Raw genomic sequence first — 26,311 nt, forward strand, 5'->3', positions numbered from 1 at the left:
TCTCCATTCTCCCTCTGTAACGTCTTATACCTGGGCCCTCCTTCTGTCTCTCCACGTCCACCACCGTGATCATCTTGCTTAAGACCTCACTGGTTGAAAGGGAGGAGAGAGGAGTCAAGGGTTGGAAATCAGGAATGAGGGCCGCTATGGAGTTCACCATCGCACTCTGCACAAATGGCGCCAGGGTCCTGATTTTCAAAGCTTCATGAACCCCACACTTTGGCCAAATGTAATTCTTTGCTATACCTCAAAATGCCATGAAATGTCCTGCCCTAGTTCTTTTATTCACTCTACTTCCTCCGTGTGAAATACAAAAAATTTCTGCCGGTCATCATCTCTCCCCTCTACCAACATACACAGCACAATTGTCCTTCAAGTACCAACTGAATTTCATTTTCTTTAAGCAACTTGAGTTGCTGGGGTTATTCTAAAATTCTTACCTTCAGGATCCAAAGCAGAATAATTCTCGAAGAAAGCGCTACTTACCAGAAGTTCTGATAGGACTTAGAAATACAAACAAATTGTTTTTCTCTTATGGTCTATTTCACTGGCATTAAACTGCAAGGCTCCCATCTCAAACATTTTCCAGTTAAGTGATATCCACATTGCAATAAGGAAATAGATAATATCAACACATAATTCTCTATATGGCATTCAGTTTTGTTGTTGTTGTGTTGTGTCTGATGCAGTAAATTGCTCAGATGTAAAGGCATAGGAACATTTAGGAATGCTATGGAGCTGAGCTGTGCTTTCCGAGACCTAGCCACTCACCATGTGTGGCCATTTAAACTCAAATTAGTTCATTAAAATCAAATACAATTGAAATTTCAGATCCTCTGCTACATTTCAAGTGCTCATTAGCCACCTGTGCTAGTGACTGCCCTATTGGACAATGCGGCTATAGGACATTTCCATCATCACACAAAGTTCCATTGGACAGTGGTACTCTGAATGTCACATGCATCAGAATCACCTGGAGGGCTTATGAACACAGCTTCCGGGTCAGCAGATCTGAAGTGAGGTCTGAGTATTTGCATTTCTACCAGGAGTCCAGCTGATGATGACACTGCTGGTCCAAGGACCATACTTTGAGAACCTCTGGACTCGGCTGATGACACTGGGTGAGCTTTCTATGGTGTGTATGCACAGGACTTTCAGCCTCAGTAGAGGCTGGGTTCTCTGCCTTCTTATAAGCAGAGGCAGAAACTATCAACACACTGGTAATTTTTGGCCTGGGAAGGTACAAAGTGGTTTTCCAGCACCAGCTATTTTCTTAATTAGGATACGGTTAGGTTAGAGTTTCCTAAACATATTACCAAGGTGTTGGTGAGGCTTGTATTCCCTGGAACTGTGCACAGAAATGTGTGTTTGTGCCCATGAGCACTTTTCTAAGACACTGTGGTCACTGGGACCTTGATTCTTGGGCCAATTGCCTCATCACATGGGGCTGGAGTAGGTTGTTTAGTCTCTCGGTGACTCAGGAAAACAACAGGACTCCTATCACAGGGCTATCCTGAGGTTAAAGGAGAAATGCTCAAGAGGCACCACACACAGCATCCAACGGAGAATAAGTGCCCCATCAGTGTGAGCTGTTATTTTCACCAATTCTCAAGGAGGTCCATAATCCCCCCCAAAATTAAGATGATCTTGTTTAAGCTAATATCAAAATGCGCCTTCTCTGCACCACAGCAGCTATATTTTGGGAGATAACTCAAGGGCAGAATTAAAATTTGGTACAGGAAATATGCAAAAGTATTTCCAACTTGACAGCTAAGAACCATCTCTATACAGCACACTGGCAGGTGAAATTGAAAACAGAGTTTCTTCAACTGCATTTCCATCTGACAAGAGGCAAAAGAGGTATATTCCTGGACCTTAGACTGGACTACAAACTCCATGAAGGCTGATGACGTATTTATTTTTGAATCCGAAGCCTCGAGCACACTGCTGGGCAGTCTCCAAAATAGCTGATAGGTGGATGGCTGGATGGACAAGGAAATGGAAAGACGGACAGGTGGATGGGTGGACGGGAAGATGGTTAAGCGGACATCCCAGGTCCCAGGCTATGGAAGATTAAAGTCAGCAGGGACTTGGCGAACACCTGGTTCAACTTCCTCATTTTATAGACAAGGAAAACTGAGGCTGAAATAGGCTAAATGATCTGCCCAAGATCACCAATTAATTAATTAGTGGCAGTTATGCCGCATCTCAACATCACTCCTCTGCTCTGAGTCTTAGATCCACACACATATACACACACACACACACGGTAACATTCATCACATACTAACACAGCTTTGAGGCAAGTCCACGACTCTAAGATTCATTCTCCTGGAGACTTAAGGACTAGTGAGGTATTCCGTTTAAGGATTGCTATGATATCTGAGAAAGAAGCATGAACCTTCTCCTCTCCCAGCATCCCTCTCTTCCAAGAATCTCTTTGCACCAGAAGTGCCCAGAAAAGCACAACCTAGTGTTTTCTAAATTTATCTCTGATCAATACCGGTTCACCACTAGGCACATTAGTACAAATTCAAATCCTGTAAAATGCTTGGTTCTTAAGAAGTAGAGAAAAATAGCAACGTATAACTATTGTTTAGTTTAAAGGCAAATGTAGCATGGTAGAGGTGTTGCTTTCCCACATATCCATTCTTCCTTATTCCTCAATAACAAAACCCCGATTTCTAGCTGATCACATTGATGCCCAGATAAAAGATCATATTTCCTAGTGTCTCTTATGACTGTGTGGCAATGTGACTAAAATCTGACAGATAAGATATAAGTAAGTGTCATGTGGGATTTCCAGGAAGTTTCCTTAAAGGAAAGGGCTGTACTTACTGCTTCCTCCATCCTTTTGCAGTGAAGATGTGATGGCTGGAGCTGTAGCAGCAATATTGGACCATGAGGAGAAGGATTATAGCCTTGGAATGGAAGAGAGGAAAGCTAGATGGAGCTTGGGTCTCTGATGACTATGGAGTCTCTACATAAGACTTGTACTACCTACCTCTAGACTTCTTTTATGTGAGAGAAAGAAAAATTTTCCCTTGTTTAAGCCGCTATAATTTTTTTTCACATGTAACTCAACCTGATTTGAAATACATTCAACATACTCTAGTATTCTTAGCTACTTATAAAGAGTGTTGTCCCTATTGAGAAAGTTATTCAGAGTTGAAGCTTTCTGTGAAGTAGCCAGTGGCAGTGCAATAGATCAGCAGCCCACGCCTATTGAAAGTTAAAGTCCCCACTTAAACGTTCACTGTTGCTATTCAGCACTTCCTGTATAGGTAAGCAATCTCTAATTCTGGGATCGCTACTCTTCCCCTAGATGCCCTATGTGTTTTCTTCTTGCCTCCTCGTCCTTTGCTCCAGAGCCATGGCAATTCTTCCCCTGCCAGAATTCTCATGACCACCACACTGCACCCTCCCTTCCTCTCAGCCCAGAAATTTACAATGCATTAACAAAACGGAGCTGCAAAATCACACTCGGTCCGTTCCTTTAGCCTGAAAAATCTAGGTTTGAGGCATCATATTAATGAAGTTACCTCTTATTTATCTATTCTCCCATTTGGAATCCTAGTCTATACTTAAGAAGCCAGATACTGACATTATTTTGACCACTTGATGAATTCTACCTGTCTATATATTTTTACTGAAAAGTACAGACGCTTTTTCTTGAGAAAGTAAAGCAAAATTCAGTCAGGTCTCAAGTGGAACAAGAAAATAAAGATATCTTTAGTCTCGTAATGTTCCCTTAATAACATTCACTTTAGACCATTTTAAGTTGAATGTGTCAAGTCTTTCACCTGCAAAACAAAAGTAAGTCATAAGTGGAGCAGATCCAGGTTTTGTAGAGCTTGAAGTTCATTTAATTTGAGGGCCCTCTTTAAAAAGAAGAAGATGAAATTATAAATACAGAATTAGGTAAAATCGCTTCTGCTCATAATCAAGACATATGCACAAATCCCAACCCAGGGGAAAAGAGAGGATGAAATGAAAGCAAATGATAAACAGATGTATGGCTAAAAGCCAGAAAATAAGAAAAAAAGTGACAAGAATTCTTCTTAAAAACCGGCAAGAAAAAAATATAAGCAGTACCAGTTTTGAAGCTCCTGTTAAATTGATGTAGCAATTACAATGAGGGGAGAAAAAAACCTTATCCACGAAAAGATCAGTACCAACCACCACATATAGATAGCGCCCATAAAATATTCAAAGAAATGTGCTGGATAGTCAGATAGAGATTATAGCTAAAAACCTCATCTTAGGGAAAGTGTTAAGACGATGAATTGCAGAGCTAACCATTCACTGACTCTCACTGAATATTGTTTAAAAGCACCTAACATTTGCTTTAGAGGCACCATCCCTCAGAACACAAGATCTACCTTTTTATCTTGTATCTACCAGCAATAAAAAACTAACAGCCAACCTTAATTAAGCACTTGTTGTGTGCCCAGCCAAGCAGCATGGTAAGCACTTTATGTGCAATGCCCCAATTAACCCCCAACAAACAAATGAAATCAGTGTTTTATTATCCTCATGTTACAGACAGGGAAACGGAGGCCGAGGAGGTCACACAGCCCATGAGAGATGAAGCAGTTTCCATAGAAACCTGAGATTCAGAGAAGTTAACCAACCAACCCGGGTGCCACAGCTATTAAGTGGTAGAATCAGGATTCTAACTGGGTCTGACTTCAACACAGGCGTTCTTACCACCATGTTTATACCTGCACGATAGTAAGGGATCCAGGCACAGAATACGACATTGTCAAGGGTTTCTGGATTTACAGTTCTTTTAGGAAAAAGGACAGTCATGAGAAAAGCAAATGTGGAGTAGCTATTAATTTAATACATCTTTGTGGAGCTTCCAGCATGGCCCACTGGCTGCCATTCTCGGGGGTGAAAGGCAGCAGTCAGGTCTGCCTTCCGATGGGCACACACATTTGACAGGTTGTAGCTTATCTGATCGTGGGAACGAGTGCCCTCTCTCCTTCTTTCCATGTCCTTTTTTCTAGAAAAATAACATTGTCATTTATACTCATTTCATAGCTTCCATATGACCAAAAGGCACAACTGGGGGCTGGGGCATTTAGTTTGCCACTTCATATTTTATGAAGTCCCATATATATTAGTATGAATACGTAATAAGAAGAACACCGCCATTTGCATCTGTGGAGGCTGGAACGCCTGCCACAGGCCCCCGTTCCTGCTATAAAAGGTTTCTGCCCACTAGCTCATCCCCTCTACATGAAAAATGGATTACGTATTCCCTTCACTTCCTAATTTCAGGTTCTGGTCCAATTGGAGGGGCCAGGGCTATAGCCCACACCATATCACATGTTAAATTGTCAAAAAAAATTATTTGATACCTGACATACCAGGAAACAAATATATGACATTCTGCTCCCACTCCAGGCTTCTCCTTTCCCTACAAGAAGACAACAATTTGGAATGCTGTTGGTTGGTTGGTTGGTTGGTTTCTGTTTATAAAAATAAGACATGAAATTGTTAAAAGTTGGGAAAGTACAAAAAGATACAGAGAAGAAGAAAAAAAATTGCCCAAATCCCGATCGCAAGAGGAAATGACTATTAACATTTTGGTTATATTTCTTGTAGTGTTTTATCTACCTTAGAAAATACCTGAGATCAAACAGTGTATATATTTCTGAAATCTGTTTCGAGTGGAGTTTTTTTTTTGGTTGTTTTTTACTTTAAAAGGCCATCTGCTTAATACTCATGTACGGCTCTCTTATTTTTCAGGCAAAGATGATTTCGACATCTTGACTTGAGCATTCTAGAGATGTCTGCAAACAGCCCAAGCTGCCCTTAGGCGTAATTCAGTAGGCTGTCCTGGGTCTTTTTGATTCCATAGTAATGAAGATGCGCCCACACAATTTACCCTACACAGAGCTACATGACAAGATGAAAGCTGACGTTCCTGAAAAATATGAATTGTCATTATCTTTTCATGCTAATAGGAATTTAGTGAGGTTTGTATCTTTTTCATGTTTCACAAGATCTACTGATTTACACCTGGCAATCTCTGAATTGCACAAGCAGGAAAGATTGCAAATTCAAAAGAAAGGAAGGGATGCAGGACACATGGAGGAGTCATTTAAATATTTACCACGATAAAAGTTCATTCGACGAGCTTAAAATTCATTTGACAAGGAGGAGGTGAAAGAAGAGGATGTGAAGGAGGAGGAGGAGGAAGAGGAAACCCAGCTAGTCCTCCAACCACCACGTGCCTGGCAAAGGACTTCTGGTTGAGCTTTCTCCTCTCTCACTACCCTAAAACCTCTCTGATTCCTCAGTCCCACAACAAAGATGGATGACAGTAGGATGGCTGCCCAACAGCTAAAGTTAAAAGATACCTTTACTACTTAGTTTGATACCAATTGACACATGGGTGTTTTGGCAAATAATTATCTTTGGAAATCATCCAAATCTATACAATTCTAACTGAATCAAAGAGATCAATACACATAACGGATTTTTCTGTTTTAAGTCTGTGTGTTGGCCCAGAACAGAGACAGTGGAGGTAATCATGAAACTTTAATGGGTTGTCAACCAGGGACTTCATCATCTTGCTTGATTTCAGTGGTAGCTGTTCTTATAATTTTTAAATTGAGGGTTTTTTCAGGATTCTCTATCCTCTTATTCATCTTTCATCTTTAAAAGCATTGCTGATGCTTGGGAGGCTTTAGCCACAAGGCAATGCAGTTTATTGGAGCTGGAGGAGTTTTCCAGAGGGCATTTTTTCAGTAGAAACAAAGGTAGGATGCAGCTTGCCTAACGTGCAGACACCGCGTATGGAGCTCGGCAGCCAGTCTGTTGTTAACCTGTCATCACAAAAACCTTCCTTAGAATGGATGCTCCATATTTCAGGGAGCGGTGGTTTTAGGCAGACATTTTTCAGGCACCAAGGATAGCTCTGAATTATGTTAGATAGAATGCGAACTGTTCCCTCACAGCACAACAGCTTTTTCCCTGAATAATGTCACGCCATTTGAACGTCCTGAAAAGTCAAATCTCTTACAAGACATTATCCTAGCAAGTTTAAGATACTTGAAGTTCTTTCAGTTACTAATGATCCTCATACCAGTGTTTTCCACATATGTCTCAAAGGAGACAAATGTGTTCTGTCTTGTTTCTAAGGAGGGGAAGAAAAGCAGCATTATCTTAGTTCTTCCGAGGGAATTGCCAAATTTGGTGGAGTTCCTTCATAATTGGATGTTTAACTAATGAATTCATTCTGAAAACTGCTTCTTGATATCTTTGGTTAAGAGCATGCATTTTCAATTTGTTGTTCCCAAAAAACTGAGTGTGGTGAACTAGACAGTATCGGCTGTGAGCTCCTTGATCTATGTGCTGGAAATTGTCACCTGGACACACATTTGAAATGGAAAAAAACAATTCACAGGGAGGGATCAACAAAAGAGAGCCCGTAATCCATGTAAAAAAATCTAGATAGCCTACATTTTTTTAAAAAGTCAATTCTCAGTTACCTGTGGGGTAAGTTCCAAACCCACAATCAAAAGCAGTTATAAGTGCACAGTTCATAGCTAAATATCAAATATTTATTTGGAGTTATCTACAATTTGGGTTAACTAGATCCCTGGAGGGAAATAATACATTGCTGACAGTGGAAAAACAGCTTTCATTGTTTGTGGGGAATGTGACATAGTTCTTTTCTTCATAGACAAAAACCAGTTCAAATTTGTTTAGAGCAAGCCCCGGAGGAATGTTCAAAATGTTTTAGTAGTGAATATTTCTTTTTAAGATAAATTATTAAATAGAGCTTGAAAATGTTGTGCGCTGTGGTTTTAATTTTACTGCAGTGGGATTTGACTTTTTTCAAAAATAAATTTGTTTTATTAAAAAGTTGGTTGTAAAAACGCAACTGGGAAAGAAATGTATAAAATGAAAAGTAAAAGCCCCTTATTCCTGCACACATGTTAAATTTTGATAGAGAATGATAGATGTGATGGCTATTGCTAAAATGCCAAGATGACCAATGTCACCTCCGCCAACACTGGCTCTTATCAATCTTTTTACTGCTTGTTCGCCCAATATTTCTAATGAACTCTGCTTACCCTCAAGAGATCGTAGCTTGAATTGTCCACCGTCCACAATGTTTCCAGAATTATCCGTCTAATTTAAAACCTGATTATTTAAGTCCCTTGTTTCAGGGTCTCTGCTGGCTCCCTGCATCTGAACTCCCTTACAGGGCTCACTGGGTCCCTCACAGCCTGGGCCCAACTTTCCTGTTTTGCCCCATCTCCTTGCTTCCTCCACAAATCACCTTTTGTGCCAGCCATGTTTAATTTTTCACCTTTTTGGAATTCGCAATTCTCTTCCTCACATCTACGTCCTTGAATCTACCATTTCCTCTCCCTTCTGCCTCTGATAAAATCCTACTCAACTTCCAAGAGCCAGTCAAAATAGCATGTCCTCTGTGCCGCCCCCTGACCCCCCAAGAAAAAGGAGCTACCCCTCTTCTGCTTCTCCCGCGGCAGCACTTAGTACATCACTATATCATTTTTGTGCAATGTTTGTCTGCTTCTATAGCTCATGATGTCTTTGAGGGCAAAGACCTTCATCATTGCTTCCCTGTCACTGGTTGAGTTCCTGATTTACAGGAGGCCCTCAAAAAGGGTTTACTGAATACCTAGAGAGCATTCAACAGTATCCAGCAAAAGTAAACAACAAAAATCCAGTCTCTCTTCTTCATCTGTAGCATGGAACATGAAATATTTGAAGCAGTTAGTACATAATGAGCATTAACCACCTATGGCTGACCTGCACAAGGAAAGCCTGCCATGAAATTCTGTGGGTGGCACCTCCACAGCCCCAGACAAAATAGCAAAGAAGGCAAATTATACCCTTGTTTCTCCTTCCCACCTTCCTTCTGTCATCCTCTCTCACCTCCTGCGACTTTGCCCCGACAGCCTTCCCTCTCAGATGCCCTCAGACTGACCAAAGCTCCTTACTATAGAACGTACACCAAGCCATAGGCAAAAATGGCCCCCTTTCCCCCCTCAGCCAACTTCCTCTCCCTCAGCCAACTATCATGAGACACTACTTGAGCAACAAATAAGATTAGATCACTTAAGTAGCTGATGCTCTGGCAAGAATAAGCTCAATCTTCCAGAGAGGAATACCTTTTAAAAAGATTGGCTAATTAACTCAAATGAATCTAATTTGCAGAATATACTGAAGAGATATTTTTATTTGAAGGCCTTTTAAAAGTCCCTTGGACTTTCTGGGTCACTCGATACTACCAGCTCCAAGATGGAAGAGGTAGTGTCAGCAACCAGACCCCCCATTTCTGAAAGGTTGCCCACAGCTGGCACATCGGCAGGGCTTTCCCAGTGCCCCTTCATTAGAGGGGCAGTGCTCAGAGGATCACAATCCCTCAGGGTCTACGCTTTTGACATCATGGAAAGAAATCACTAAAAAACAAATAGGGCAAGGAGAGCAAGGAGAAAAAAGGTTGAGAGAAGAGATGTGTCAAGATTAGGGTAACCACATAGAAGACGCAACACCCAAATAGATGGGCTCAGACATAAAGCCTACTGAAAGAATCAGAAATGCACCTCTCCCAGCATTTTTTTTCCATTTAAAATGTTTTCCCCCTAAGGAAGCGGAGCATCCTATAACATATTCGCTAAAAAATAAATAAATAAATTCACAAAAGATTGAGTGAGTCAGAAAACCCTGGAGCACTTTTCTTCCTGAAATTACGAGAGCCTACTGGAACGGCTGGAAATGTCTCTGCTCTACCCTCACTTCTCACGATATTAGTTTCTAGCCCCAATTTGATCTTATTTCCTGGGCGGCCGTTCCTGTTATAGCCACACACGCTGAGATCAAAGGATGGAGAGGCTGTTACACACAAGACTAATGTTACAGACAAAAGAGTAGCAAAGGGATCAGACTTCATTATATAAAAAAATAATTTTCAAGGGATAAAAACCATTTACAGAAGAAGCCGAAACCAAAAATAGTAGCAACTTTAAACTTCATTTTAGGAGCCTGAGGGATGTTCTATGGAGGGCCATGTGGTTGCCTGGGGAACAGGATTCATTTTTCCTCTGCTATCCAATAATTTCTTGGAAATTGCTACCCTAAATTATATCTATGATTGTTAAATTCACTGTAAATGGAAAAGCTCCTCAAAAAGTGCAGCTTAAGTTATACTACAAGAATCTTTGTCAGGAAAATGTGATAGAGAGCTAAAGCTCCTTTAATAGCTCTTGCTTTCCCAATACATTAACATTCTACGTGGATAGGAGATTTTCTTATCCATAATAACTTATTCTTCATTTTGATTACTGAATGTGGGGTCTTCTTATAAGTAAGTGAATTTGTCTTGATTAAACACACTGATCTTAGCATGTCAAAAATATAAATAGGAATATTCTAGTCTGAACTTAGCCGTGCAAAATTATTCTGACTTTCCCCTAAGCATTAATGAAAGAATATCCTTGATAACAGAATGTGTAGGAAGCAAAAAGAATGATAGTTGGTTTTCTGTACATGATAAATGTTCGATTTTTGCCTGTTCTAGGCCCAATCACGAAAGACAAAAGTTTGGGTAACTGTGATGTGGAGGCTTACTGAAAGTGCCATCAATGATATTAGCACATATTTGTTTTATATAAAAACAACACTTCTGGCCAAATTCCTATCCTTTCTACTTCCTGTAACTCTATCAGGCCAAAGTAATTATTTCACTGAACATGCTGAGTCTTTCGTTTCTGGTTCCCTTGTGTTGTTAATTAAATAAAGGGCACCATGAGAGCTGACACCCCAGTGGGTAGAATATTCCTTCTGTTTACATTCCTTGCTAATGCTTTTGGCTTTTCTATGCATTATCACCTTTTACCAGGAAGCTAGAAGGGCCAAGCAGCATCTCTTCACTTTCCTCTTCGAAACAGCTTGTGTTAAAATCTAGCTCAGGGGAAGAAACTGAGATCAATGGCTAAAGAAGGGGTAACATATGATTTGGTGAGTTTAATTTTCTGTTTTAAGATCCTGGCTGTCTTGTGCCTGAGAACAGAGACTTTGTACCTCAAACACATATCTTCTACAACCACCTCTGAAATGATAGAATAGTTGAATAGCAAAATCTCTATTAACTATAATTTAAGCATAGGAGAAAAATTCCTACTACTTGTCATAGAGCACTGTCTCAGGTACTGTAGAGCTTAAAAATATGCCAAAATAGGGGCCAGCTTGGTGGCGTAGTGGTTAAGTTGGTGTGCTCTGCTTCAGCGGCCCAGGGTTGGCAGGTTCAGATCCCGGGCATGGACGTAGCACTGCTCATCAAGCCATGCCACAGCGGCATCCCACATACAAAATAGAGGATGACTGGCACAGACGTTAGCTCGGGCTAATCTTCCTCAGCAAAAAGGGGAAGATTGGCAATGGATGTTATCTCAGGGCCAATCTTCCTCATTGGAAAAAAAAGCCAAAATAATTTGATTTTGCAGATCAATTTTAAGGGAGTTGAATGAGAAGAGAACAGATTCATACAAGAAATCTTGTTTTTAAAAAATGAAAACTATTTCCAGGGAAGGTCCTAAGATAAGTACATACCTAGTTCTATCTCTACCACTAATTACTCCATCATCAGAGTGAAGGCCAGAATGGCTTTACAGGATTGTCAAATGCCTCACTTTGCTCACCCTATTTTATTAATGACGGCCTATTAACGACTGTTTTAGGCTCCCGGGAAACACTGGAGGGAGGAGTTTGAACACTGAATTGGATTAATGGTGCAAACAAAGTTAATCAATACAATCTTATCAATTTTAAGTTTTAAACTGGTAATGTGCATTTGTTGTTTTATTCGAGAATATTCAATTCTGCAACAGAAAATGAGAGATCAAATGGGATAGGTGAAACTTGTAAGATGTGCTAAGTATAGATAAATAAGTAACATATGAGACATGTTAGGCATAAATAAGTAGTATATGTGTGTGCTGAACATAAGGATAAAAATGCTAAGTAAACACTAAAATTGTCACTAAAATTAAATATACATGAGGTATACAAGCCACTCAATAATTATGAGGTTTTCTATTGGCAACCCATTGGTTATACTCAACCTGGCCCCACAGATACTCTGCCCCATAAAAACCATAGCACTCATAGACTAACTGGTGAGCTTACAGTTGTGAGCAGACACACTTGTCCCTGTGTCTCTCCAATTGAGCCTCCTTGCTCCAAACCTCAACTCCATTCCTCATAACCATACCATCAGCAGGGAAGGCTGACAAGAGAGGAAGAGGGGGAGGAGGAGGAAGGGATGGAAGGGGGGTGGGAGGAGGAGAAGGAGACAGGAGAAGCAGAGGGAGACTGCCCAGCAGACTAGGACTCATGTAGTGTGGTCCTTCTACCTAGCTTGTACCCAATCCTAAGTATATAAACCGACTCCATCTCTTTCCCCTTACTTCTCACTGTGTGCTTTTAATTGATTCAATAAACCACGTGATTTAAGCATCTTAATTTGTGATTCATAACTCATGGGATAGCTTACTTGGTAGTATATTTGGAAAGTACATTGCATCAGCATAACACCCACGTGACAAAGTTCATCAGTGTTTCTTAAGCCTTCATACTGTCTGCTAATTGTCTGCCAACAAGGACCAATAGAAGAAAAATAAATGAAAGGTGGCAACCAATTATTAATGGGTAAACCTGAAGTAGTCAATTCTGCTTAGTCCTACAGCTTGGTAACATATGGTCTTTGTTGTAACTTTGTATTACATACATATAATTAGTCATGTTTTCTCCTGGTAAAATTATCCCTAGCTCAAATCACTACATTACAGATATTGGTATTTCGTGATGTTCCACAAAGAGTATAGTGGTCTAAAAGGAGGGCTATGGTCTCAGGATGCTCAGCCAGCTGAACAAGTTTCACTACCATCCTTTTAGAAAGATGCTCGCTAGCTAACATGAGAAACGAACTCATTTCACTGCACCTGGTATTTATTTACTATACATTTCACATGGGCCAGGCACGATACTGTGTGCTGCCTGTAGAGAAAAGCGAATATGACAGAGTCACTATCTCAGGAATTTCATAGTGTATCATAGAGATGCATAGGGTATCACAGAGATACACGAAGTACCCAGGTAACTATGATACAGGAAACTAGCTCCATTCCATAAAAGACATGCAAACAAACCTTTATGGAAATTCAAAGTAAGCAATCACATTCACTGGAAGAATCCCAGGAAAGTAAAATGGCACAAACTTTTTTGAGGGTAATTTAGCAGTGTAGGACAAGCCTTAAGATTGCACAGTTTTTGGTAGTTAGAAACTGGAAGTAATCTACATGTCTAACATTTTGGGAGTGGTTAAATAAACGATGATACATCCATTCACTAGAATGTATGCAGCTCTTAAAAACTACATTGCAGATAGGAATTTCATAAATTTTATGGAAAAAGTATAAAATACTCATGGTAAAAAAAAATTGAACCCTTCAAAAAAGACAATGCAGTGTCTTTCTCACACCCCAGAATCCCCAGTACCTTTGATGTGGATTAAGGCTGCCCCAGCTTGAGAAGCCCAAAGTGACCTGGCCTAATGCCAAACTATATGACCCAGTGGACTTTTTTTATGGTATGAATTAGGACCGCCCCAGGGAGAGAAGCCCAGGGCATCCTCACCTGCATGCCGATCTATATGGCCAGATTTGTATCTAAAGTTATATGACTGCACAATAACCAGACCCCATCTGCACTGAAATCATTTAATGACTTTTTACATCATCTTTTCTTTTTTCCAGTAAAAATAAGTCACGTACCCATGCCTTATAAAAATTAGCCCTAACCCTCAACTCAGGGCAGCAGCAGCAGCTCTGACTGCCTGTGGGTCTTGTCCCCATGCACCAGCTCTGCCTGCCCATGGGACCTGTCCCCATGCCAGTGGGGGCAGCAGAAGCGGCAGCAGCAGGAGCTCTGACCGCCCGTGGGTCCTGTCCCCACGCACCAGCTCTGCCTGCCCATGGGTCCTGTCCCCATGCTATTTCACACTATTCTCTAAATAAAAGAGCACTACTGCCAGATCTTGAGAGTCTAAGAAATCTTTCTTTCGACTCCTCGGCTCACCGACCCCGCATCACCTTTACCCAAAGACATCTCTGTTGTAAAGAACACACACAAATATATATTTGTATGTACACCTCTTTATTTTTATTCAAATAGTTGGTGTCATACTATACTCATTGTTTGGCACTTCGTTTTGGCCTCTTAACAATTTACCTTGGAGATCTTTCCATATCAGCAAAATACAGATCTATAGCATGTTCTCTAACAGTCACAGAGTACTCTATTGTATGGTTGTTAAATATATTTTACTTATTCAATTCCCTATTAAAGGACAATTATATTGTTTCCAGAATTTAGCTATTACAAACAATGTTGCAACATATCTAGATGAAATGTTTAATAATATGGAAAACACTCAAGACATTTTGCTAAGCAAAAATAAAGGCAGATGAATGTCTGGTTTCCAGTCCCACATGTAAGGAGCTTGGAAGTCGCTACTCCATCCTAACAAGAAGTCAAACGCTGAACACAAAGAAAAATCAATTAACTCTTAGATCCGTAAGAGAGCAGAGGACACAGGGCAAGCAGCTTCCCCCAAGACTGGAGAGACAGGAAATACAGGGAGTCTTGGCTTGAGGGAGCAGAGACTCAGGAGTGGAAACCAAGGCAGGAAGGGGTGCTGGGGCAGGAAAACTGGAACTGTAGTTGGCAAATTGCTGGAGGCTCAGTGTAAACAAGTCTGTGAGTTAAAAACCCCAGGGGGACCCAGTCACGGGGGTCCCCCACAATATTGTGAGATTTACCTTTAGGAGTTCGGCCACATTCCCACGGTAAATATCAGAGAAAAATCCCCTCAGTCTTCCAGGAGGGGGAGGGGAAAAGAAACCACTTTGAAACATACCAGAGCATGCTGCTATTCCTAACAAAGCCTGCCCTCAAGAGAAACTAGTTTACCTGGCCTTACCCTGCTGAGGTATTCTAGGACCTAATTGAACTGGGGGAAGAAAAACCTCTGCCTTTAGCCCCCTGTCCCATCTAAGGTGGGGAGCAAAAACTGAGAAACTCTTGTGAAGTTCACAGGCGGGAGGCACAGGCTCACTAAAAGACTGAGAGCTAATTATAGAACTATAGACTGCTTCCCCTCCCCCACACCTCCCCTCCACATTACTAAAGGCCTATTTGCAACAGTTTCTTTCACCCAGTACATCCTGTCCTGCCACGGAGAAAAATTACAAGGCAGACCAAAAGGCAGAAAACACAATCTGAAGAGACAGACCAAGCATCAGAACCAGACACGGCAAGGATGTTGAAATTATCAGACTGGGAATTTAAAACAACTGTTACGGCACCAGGTTCATTTTTGCCCACTGCCCGGAAAGCCAAACACCGAGACGAGGAGATTGCAGCAGAGAGAGGGTTTAATCACAAGGCAGCCATGTGAGGAAGCGATAGAATGAGTCTCAAATCCACATCCTCGAAAATAGGGACTCAGGGATGTTTACGGGGTAAGGAGACAAGGTGGTCTGAAATGTGGACAGAGGTGATTGGAGGTGAGGAGAGGTGAGGTAACTGATGATCTGCGCAAGTCTAGTCAGACTCCATGCCTCTTCACAGGACGCATGCTCACATAAAGGCAGCATTAACGTGATCTGAGGGTGGAGTTTTTAGCCTCTTGACGTTAAAATGTCGCCTATCGGACATCTGCGCAGGCCCAGTTGATGGGTTGTTGGTCTCAACGAGCCTGAAGTGGACAAGGAGTTCTAATTCCTGAAAAACAGCTCACCCACCCATTACCATGGTGACCCAGGCTTCAGGAAGATGTTATCTATAGGAGCCTAGTGGGAGTCAGACAGCATATTGCCTCAGCAGCACAGTTAACAGTGGGTGGGTTAAACAGCTAAAAGCTATAATCAGTAATTGCAAAACGGAACAAAACCTTTAGTTCCTAGCTACTTAATCATCAATGGCTAACTGTTTGCCGGTTTCACAACTATGATTAACATGCTAAGGGCTCTAATGGATTAAATAGACAGCATGCAAGAAGAGACAAATACAAAAAAAACCCACTACACCTAGGCATATCATTTTCAAACTACAGAAAATTAAAGATATAAAAAAAAAGTTCTGAAAGAAGCCAGAGGAAAAAAACACCTTACCTACAGAGGAAGAAAGATAAGAATTACATCTAACTTCTCTTCAGAAACCATGCTAGCAAGAAGAGCAGGGAGTGAAATATTTAAAGCATTGAGAGAAAATAACCACTGACCTAGAATTCTGTACTCTGCAAAATTATCCTTCAAAAGTGAAGGCAAAATAAAACTTCCTCAACCAACCAAAAATTGAGGGAATTTGTTGCCAGTAGACTTACTTTGCAAGAAATGTTAAAAGAAGTTCTTTAGAGAGAAGAAAAATAATATAGGTCAGAAACTTGGCTCTACATCAAGTAAGGAAGAGCATCAAAGAAGAGTAAGTGAAGGTAAAATAAAAACTTATTTTTCTCATTCTTAATTGATCTAACAGATCAGTTCAAGATAATAACACCAACAATGTATTTGATTACATGTGCTTTTGTGTATATAATATATACTATATAACAGTCAACAGATATATTTGTATATATACATATATGTGTATATATACACATATACTGATATATATAGATATAAACATACATATATGCTTATATATAAGTAGAATGAATGACAGCAATGATACAAAGAATAGGAGGGAGGAAGTAGGATTATTTTGTTATTATAAGGTACACACACTACCCAGGAAGTGGTATAGTACTATTTGAAAGTGGGCTTGGCTTAGCTATAATATATATTGCAAACTCTAGGGCAACCACTAAAAAAGTAAAAAAAAAAGAAGTATAATCAATATGCTAAGAAAGGAGAGAAAGTAGAATCATATAAAATGTTCAATTAAAGCCACAAAAGGCAGAAAAAGAATGGAAGACAAAAGCAGGAACAAAGAACAAAGATAGCAAGTAGAAAATATAATGAATATGGTAGATATTAATCCAAGTATATCAATAATCACTTTGAATATCAGTGGACTAAATGCATCAACTAAAAGATGGAGATTGTCAGAGTGCATCAAAACACAAGACCAAACTTTATGCTGTCTACAAGAAACCCACTTTAAATATAAAGACACATACAGATTAAAAGTAAAAACTAAAAAAGGATAGATAAAAATATACCATGCTAACAGTAATCAAAAGAAAATGGGAGTAGCTATATTAATTTCAGACAGAGCAGACTTCAAAGCAAGGAGAGTTATCAGAGATAAAGAAGGACATTACATAATGAAAAAGGGGTCAATTCTCCAAGAAGATATAACAATCTTTAATGTGCATGTGCCTAATAACAGAGTGTCAAACTATGTAAAGTAAAACTGATAGAATTGCAAAGAGAAATAGATGACTCCAAATGGACAGATCCAGCAGGCAGAAAATCAGTAAGGACATAGTTGAGCTGAACAATATATCATCAATCAACTGGATGTAATTGATATCTATAGACTACTTCATCCAACAACAGCAAATTACACATTCTTCTTAAGCTCACATGGAACATTAACTAAGATAGACCACATTCTGGGCCAAAAAACCCACTTTAACAAATTTAAAAGAATAGAAATCATACCATGTCTGCTCTCAGATCACAGTGGAATTGAACTAGAAATCAGTAACATAAAAATAGCTTAAAAATCAAAAAATAAAATCTTTAAAAAAAAAAAAGGGGGCTGGCCCCGTGGCCGAGTGGTTAAGTTCGCGCGCTCCGCTGCAGGCGGCCTAGTGTTTCGTTAGTTCGAATCCTGGGCGCGGACATGGCACTGCTCATCAGACCACGCTGAGGCAGCGTCCCACATGCCACAACTAGAAGAACCCACAGCGAAGAATACACAACTATGTACCGGGGGGCTTTGGGGAGAAAAAGGAAAAAATAAAATCTTTAAAAAAAAAAAATAGCTTAAAAATCTCCAAATACCTGAAGATTAAACCTCACACTTCCTTTTTTTTAAAAAAATCAGGCATTTATTTATTTATTTTTTGAGGAAGATTAGCCCTGAGCTAACATCCATGCCCATCTTCCTCTACTTTATATGTGGGACGCCTACCACAGCATGGCTTGCCAAGCAGTGCCATGTCCACACCACTGAAGCAGAACGTGCACACTTAACCGCTGCACCACCAGGCAGGCCCCAAACCTCACACTTCTAAATAACGCATAGATCAAAAAAGAAAACCCAAGACAAATTTTTAAATATCTTGAACTAAGTGAAAATGAAAACACAACTTATCAAAATTTTGTGGGAATGCAGTGAAAGCAATGCTTAAAGTGAAATTTATAGCATTGAATGCATATATTAGAAAAGAAAAAAGATATAATATTAATCATCCAAGTTTCCACCTTAGGAAACTAGAAAAATAATAAATTAAATCCAAAGTAAGCAGAAGAAAAGAAATAAGAATTAGAACACAGGGTCTGGCCCCATGGCTAAGTGGTTAAGTTCGGCATGCTCTGCTTCAGCAGCCTAGGTTCAAGAGTTCAGATCCCGGGCGTGGACCTACACACTGCTCATCAAGCCATGTTGTGGCGACAACCCATATACAAAATAAAGGAAGACTGACTGGCACCAATGTCAGCTCAGGGATAATCTTGTTCAAGCAAAAAGAGGAGGATTGGCAACAGATGTTAGCTCAGGGCCAATCTTCCTCACCACAAAAAAAAAGAATCTAGATGCAGACCTCACATCCTTTACAAAAAGTAACTCAAAATGGATAACAGACCTAATTGTAAAACACAAAACTATAAAATATCTACAGATAACATAGGACAAAATCTAGATGAACAACGACTTTTCAGATACAACACCAGAGGCATGATCCATGAAAGAAATAATTGATAAGCCAGACTTTATTAAAATTAAAAACTTCTGCTTTGTGAAAGACAATGTCAAGAGAATAAAGAGATAAGCCACAGCCTAGGAAAAAATATTTGCAAAAGATACATCTGATAAAGGACTGTTATCCAAAATATACAGATAATTCCTAAAATTCAACAATAAGAAAACAAACAACCAGATTAAAAATGAGCCAAAGATCTGAACAGACACCTCACCAAAGAAGATATATGGTAAGTAAGCATATGAAAAGATGCTCCAAGTCATACGTCATTGGGGAAATGCAAATTGAAACAACAATGAGATACCATTACACACCTACTAGAATGACCAAAATCTGGAACACTGACCACACCAAATGCTGGCGAGAATGTGAAGCAACAGGAGCTCTCATTCCTTGCTGGTAAGAATGCAGCAATGGTATGGTACAGCCACTTTTGAGGACAGTTTGGCAGTTTCTTACAAAACTAAACATACTCTCGTCATACAATCCAAAGGAGTTGAAACTTATGTCCACACAAAGACTTGCACGTGGATGTTTATAGTAGCTGTATTCACAACAGCCAAAACTTGCAAGTGACTAAGATGCCCTGTAGAAGGTAAATAAACTATGGTACATGTAAACAGTGGAATATTATCCAATGCTCAAAAAAAATGAGCTGTTGACCCATGAAAAGACATGGAGGAAACTTAAATGCATACAACTACATGAAGGAAGCCAATCTGAAAAGGATACACATGGTATAATTCCAACCATATGACATTCTGGAAAAGCAATCCTATGGAGACAGTAAAAAGATCAGTAGTTAACAGCAGTTTGGGGAAGGGAGAGGGAGGTAGATGAACAGGCAAAGACAGAGGAATTTTAGGGCAGTGAAAATACTCTGAATGATACCATAGTGATGGATACACATCATTATATATTCGTCCAAACCCGTAGAATGTACACCACCAAGAGTGAAGCATAACGTAAACTATGGGCTTTGGTGATTATGATGTGTCAATGCAGGTTCATCGGTTGTAACCAACATACCACTCTGATGAAGCATGTTGATAATGGAGGAGGCTCTGCATATTGGGGGCAAGGCAGGTGTCATCTGGGAAATCTCTATTACCGTCCTCTCAATTTTGCTGTGAATCTAAAACTGCTCTAGAAAAATAAAGCCAACAACAAGAGGGCAGATTATAAAACAGCATATACAGTATGATCCCATTTTAATTTCATTAAAATATATTTACCAAATAGGGGAAAGTCTGAAAGGAAACCCTATATATATTAATAGTAGTTATCTTGGTGGTAGAATTACAGATGATTTTAATTTCCATCCTTTTACTTTACATGTTCTCAAGTATCTAAATTTTCTGCAGTGAACATATGTCACTTATATAATTTAAAACATTAAAATAAATGGTTTTAAGAAAGGGTTTGTGGATGAGACAGCATTTGGAATAGAACTTAAAGAATAGGTGAAAATGGTGGAAAATAAAGAGGTTGTGAAACTGAATTTGAACCTTGCACATCAGATGCGGTGTGTACTTAACAAAGTAAGTAGTGCGGGAGACGAACAATAAAGACAGAGGTGGACAATAGCACCTCTTTCATTTAGTCCGAAAATTTAGTTATCCAGAATACTTCTGAGCACTTCGTTCTGCCAACACTTGGTATATACTTGACATGTCTCCAAAAAGGAGTCAAAATTATCTAACAGAGGGTGTCAGAGAGAGCATTCAACCTAGGGGAAATATGGCATAAAGCAAATGTAGTGAAAAGTATTAAAGAATTATTGCTATATAAAATATCTTCAAAGACATCAATACTCACCACTCAACTGAGTTCCCAACAATATACTCAATAAGCTTGTGGGTCTTTAGGTACTTATGCCCAAGAGGTGGACATGGGCAAGATGACTGAATTACAAGATTTCTACCAATGCCATGAAGCAGGTGGGCTATTTGAAATGCACACAATTATATTTATGACTGTCACTGCAGAACGATTGATCCCAAGGACATTGAAGAGGGGTCTGGACATCACATTCATACTGCTGCTGTTCTAAACACCTCCAAAATCCAAAATTTTAACACTTTCTGGAGTAAATGGTTGACCTAATGGAAATTCCCTACTTCCACTAAGAAAGCAGAAAAGCAATAAAATATACCAAATGGTCCATACCATAACACTCCGTTCCACGTACTTGAACATTGGCTAAAACAATTCCAATCAATCCAACCTAATAACTACTTAACTAAACAGCTCCCGTCTGGGAAGCAACTGGCCAGGCACTGTGCCAGCTTCTGTCTAGACCTTTTTGTCTTTAATCCCAACAGTCTTGCACAAAAGGTATTATCATCCCCATTTTACAGAAAAATAAAACATGGCTCAGAGGGCTTAATTCACCCGTGCTATTCACTCAAGTAACAGGAGGTAAAGCTACTATTTAAGACCTTTTTGCCTGAAAGCCAGCGACCCTTCCACAGGGCAACATGGCCCAATACTTGCCACTTGCCCCAAAAACAGCATTCTGAAAATATCATCAATATTGGTTTCCTGTGCCAATACCATGATCAGAACAACTGTGAGAAACCCTCAGGACACCTTTCAGACAGATATAGATCTCTCTAACTGATCAGAATAATAATGTTGTGGCAAAGAGCAAAACCAATAAAAATTTCTAAGGAACGAACTGTGCCAAATATTTTTGTGGTCAGCCTCTTTCTTTGCCTCAATTGCTAGCAAAATAAAAAATTGGACAGAATAACAGCTGTGTCTTTCATTGGTCTGGGGATCAAATAAACAGATTCTTTTTATAAAACCAGGAACAAGAAGTTTGTGTCTCCAAATATAATGCCTATATCTTTTAAATATCTGAAATTCCCTTTAAAAATCTCAAGAATGAAATTTCAATTTAAAATATCTATAAATAGCATGGAATTGAGCAAAATGTTACTGATTTAAGCCAAACGAAAAAATGAGCAAGAGGCCCTTTTGCTATCTTTATAGAACAAAATTCTTCAGGGAATAGAGGCAGTGTTCCAAGAATAGAAAGAACATTTTCTCCCTGAATACCCCACCACTCCCTAACGTCACTACACTTTCATCTTACATCCTCAGGCAGCTCTTTCTTCTCCCCCAAAGAAAAGGCAGGGACATATCTGGTGGAAATATCTCAACATCTCTGAATATTAGATGATATACACAATAAGAAGAATATTGCTGGAAAGACGTTTTCCATAATCTCACCAGAGATCAATAGAGGCAACCAAAGAAAAGCTAGTAATCTATTAACAAGTGCTCTCGCAGCCCTCCAGTGCCACCCTGTAGAACGGAGGGCAGCCGAACAGCTGGCTGGAGACAAAGGAAAAGGGCCTAATCCCCAAGGGTCCAGACGGCTCATTCACCCACCCACCAAACACTTATGGAGTCCCCACTATGGACTAGCCATCAGGAATGCAAAAATAAATGGCATGTTAGATTGGATTTCTCTATTCAACCCTTCCATAGCACATCGTACTTCTCTGTAGCACTCGTTGCAGGCTCACATTTCTGTCTTTTTAGCTACATGTTAAATCTTAAAAGAGTTGTTTATGGGAATGTAAAATGGTGCAGCCACTATGAAAAACTGCATGGCAGTTTCTCAAAAAAATTAAAAATAGAATTACCGTAGGATCCAGCAATCCCATTTCTGGGTATACAGCCAAAAGAACTGAAAGCAGAGTCTTAAAAAGATATTTGCAAACCCATACTCATAGCAGCATTACTCATAATAGACAAGAGGTGGAAGCAACCCAGTTGTCCACTGACAGATGAATGGATAAACAAAATGTGGTAAATACATAGAAGGGAATATTATTCAGGCATAAAAAGGAAGGAAATCCTGTCACGTGCTACAACATGGATGAAGCTGGAGGACATTATGCTAAGTCAAATAAGCCAGTCACAAAAAGACAAACGCTGTATGATTCCACTTATATGAGATACATAGAGCAGTCAAATTTATTGAAACAGAAAGCAGAATGGTAGTTGCCAAAGGCTGGGGGGAGGGGACAATTAGTGTTTAGTGGGTACAGAGTTTTAGTTTTGCAAGACAAAAACATTCTAGAGATTGGATGCACAATATACTTAGCATTACTGAACTACACACTTAAAAATGGTTAAGACGGTAAATTTTATGTTATACGTATTTCGACACAATTAAAAATTTTTTTAATTAAAAATAGACTTGTTTATCCCTGTCTCTGTACTATTTATGCACAAGTGCTTGCACATAGAAGATGCTTAATAAATATTTATTGGATAGGTAGATAGATGGAGGAACGGATGGGTAGATGGATGGACGACCGGACAGACGGATGGCAATGTGAACAGAAGAGAAACATATAAACCCATAATTACCATGCCATGTGAACACAGAGAAACGGGCCCTGTGAATATGAAGAAGTGCAGAGTTCTTGTTATGGTTGATTTTGACACAATATTTATCATATAGAACTACTTTTTTTTACCCCCTAACACCACAAAAATTTTTAATGTAGATTTAGTTGTATCTAGTTGAATAATTCTTATTTTTTCTCTTATTTCTCTTCACTACAGTATAATCTGTCTTCTGACCTAAATATTATTAAAACAGAGAAAAATCCATTTTCTGTCACCTTTGCTCTTTCCAGCACCTCTCTTAATCCAGAAGGGTGATGTTAAATAAAGCTTACACTCAACACGGCAGCAGACGAAAGCAGGTGATAAGTTGGCTTGCCCAGAGGTTATTAATCAGCTGTCCTCTGGGGCATCATGTTATGAAGCTGTGTCATGTAATAAACAGCAGGCAAAAAGAATAATCTCCATTTTCTAACTCTGAAGTGCAGGCATGTGCTATAAAACTAAATTGACATCTGTTAGCAGGCTTGTCACATGGACGGTTTTTTCCTGCAGAATCTGGAATAAATTAAATCTTAAAATAAAACTTGGAACAGAGAGGCTGCTTTACATAATTCCTTTTAATGGTGTGCTGTGAACCCATCGCACTGATTTTAAAGAGAAGTTCTTATAAGAAATGTTTCATTATCATTTTAATTGCAAAACCGCTGAATGCCACTCCATGCGAGGAAATTTGTGTTTTTTGAAAAGTCCTTATGTTTTTAACTAAAGCGGCAAATGAAACCTTCCTTTCCTGATATTTTCACTGGCTGGAAAATAAATCCCGTTTTACCACCAAAGGAAACCATGACCACCTTTTCTCAAGCACCTGCAGCCATTTCATGGGCCGTTTGTTATGCGTGGGCACCTCAGAGAACTGGCATGACCAAGGCAGTAACTGGCCGGCCGGCCAGGGTGTGACCTCACAGGATTTGCTCAGGAACACACTCTCTCAGAAGATTCACTAATACGATAATGAGTTCTGGGGGCTCTTACTGTCAAAAGGCATTAAGCATTTTTTAAACACATAAAAAGGAACTTGCAGAGCTGCGTGACCCAGCAAATCTGAGCTGCGCATCACTAAACATAACATTCCTCCATCGACCCATCGTCTCCTTTAGGAAAGGAAGTCCTACAACGACAAACCTTTACGCACACCTGGAGCAAACAGCCCCTCTGCGCCCTCAGGATTCACTTGGCTCTCATTCTCAAAACTTTGTCAAAATGGCAAGATTCTCAGACAAATACGCCCACTCCTGGTACACAGCAACGAAGAAAAACAAACGCCAGCTCCCTGGAGGCTATTTCCTCCGTATGTGAAATCTTCCTCTTTTGTAATAATACTGGGCGCCTTTGAAAATCTCGAAGAAGCAACAGTCGGTCAAAAGGCTTTGTTTTATATAAAATCACCATTCTGGTCTCACGAAAACTCCTCATTCATTTCTCTCACTAACATGAGTTTATTTGCCTGCACGACCTTCTCCAGCGGCAGGGGTTTGTATCACATACCTTGCAAGAGGGAAAACTGAGGCACAGAGGACACAGTGACTTGGTGAGGAGACAAGGAGCGAGGCTGCAGAAGCCTTTCTTGTTTAAAGGGTTTTATGCATAGCAAGGCATGGGGGATTTGCAAATGGAAGTCTGGGCCACTAAAGTCCTCTCTACACACTGAAGCTCCTCAAAGGCTGATCTTCACATCACTCGGGTTAGAGGGGGTGGGGTGGGTTAAAAATGTAGGTTCCTGGGCTCCATGCCAGGCCAGTGGAATCAGGATCTCGGTCCTGGGTTTGACATCTTAATCAAGCTCCCTAGGTGACTGGATTCTTTGCCTGTGGCATGTTGTTGTTATTTTTGGTTTGTTTTCCGGTGTTCCGAGTTCTAACACTGAAATCTGATGACCACTCAGCTGCACAGGTGGCAGTGGGTCTCTGGATTCCAGAGCCCCTTTCACACACAACCTTGCCAGTCATGGCTTCTGTCAAAGGAAAACAGAGGGGGGAACACATCAAAGAAAACAAAAACTAGAGCTAAACCCAGATGCGCCTCGTTCTTCCTTCAAATGGGCTTTATAATCTGCTGTGGCTCCCTGCTAGTTAAATGCCGAATGGTTTGAAAATCATTAAGAGCCAAAACATTTTGCTTCATAGCATTATAGATGAGCGAATAGGGAAAAAGCCAAAACTCACTTCCTAAATGTGGAGTGCGCAAGTTCTCGACTCACGTTCTGAAGACGGCTCGTCCTTAGGGTCCACTACAGATGGATGGGGACCGAAAGATGTCTCTGCATTTTAAATTGCAATTCAGGACCGTGAATGACTCATTACTCCCAAATTGCCACTAGCTGATTTCACAGAAACACAGCACCGTCATGATTAAACAGCAATTCTGCAAGATGAAGTTGCCTTCAAATATGCAGAAAGATACATACCCCTCTTTGAAAAAGGAATATAAATAAGTGTAAATAGAAGATTGCACTGGGCCCTGAAAGAATCACCTGGACTTCTAACTTTACTGCAGCATATCTTGTTTCCATGGAGCTTTCCACCCAAATGTTCTTCTGAAATAGCAGTGACTAAGGCCTCTGGATGCTCAAGCAGATGCTTATTAATTCTGCAGCAGGTTGTATGAAAAGATAAAGTATTCAAACTTTGATACCCTGGGCAGGTACTGGGGAGAAAGTCAGGTCGACAAGTGTCACATATTTCCTCAGCACTGCACTAGGTAGTCTGGATGGGATTCCATTCAATAAAAGGTCTCTGGCCTTGAGCCACACGCAGCTAAGTTAGGAACACACAGCTGAGAAGCAGGGGTCTAGCAGGAGGGTCAAGCCTTTACTCAGCTAGGACTCAGGCATGTCTGGGTATGTGGCAGACCACCAGGGAACATTTTTATAAATGAGCTTCCTTACTGAGAAAAAATTTG

The 26,311-nt window shown here is 40.1% G+C and overlaps 1 protein-coding gene across 9 annotated transcripts in view; it reads right to left on the minus strand.

Annotated features, from left to right (window-relative positions):
• The window catches only part of METTL24 (methyltransferase like 24), a 134,722-nt gene that overhangs the window by 54,254 nt on the left and 54,157 nt on the right, over positions 1 to 26,311 (minus strand). For 6 of the 9 annotated variants that reach the window (XR_011497875.1, XR_011497876.1, XM_070496680.1 and 3 more), the window contains one exon: positions 5,376 to 5,477. The exons of the other annotated variants lie outside the window; for them this stretch is intronic. Coding sequence is in view for 4 of the 6 variants with exons in the window: in XM_070496680.1 (XP_070352781.1) it covers positions 5,376 to 5,477 (102 nt within the window). In the remaining 2 variants the exon portion in view is untranslated. The remainder of the gene's footprint in view (positions 1 to 5,375; positions 5,478 to 26,311) is intronic. 9 annotated transcript variants of the gene reach the window in all.

This window comes from Equus asinus, chromosome 24 (genome assembly GCF_041296235.1).
Source record: "Equus asinus isolate D_3611 breed Donkey chromosome 24, EquAss-T2T_v2, whole genome shotgun sequence".
Taxonomy (NCBI): Eukaryota; Metazoa; Chordata; class Mammalia; order Perissodactyla; family Equidae; genus Equus; species Equus asinus.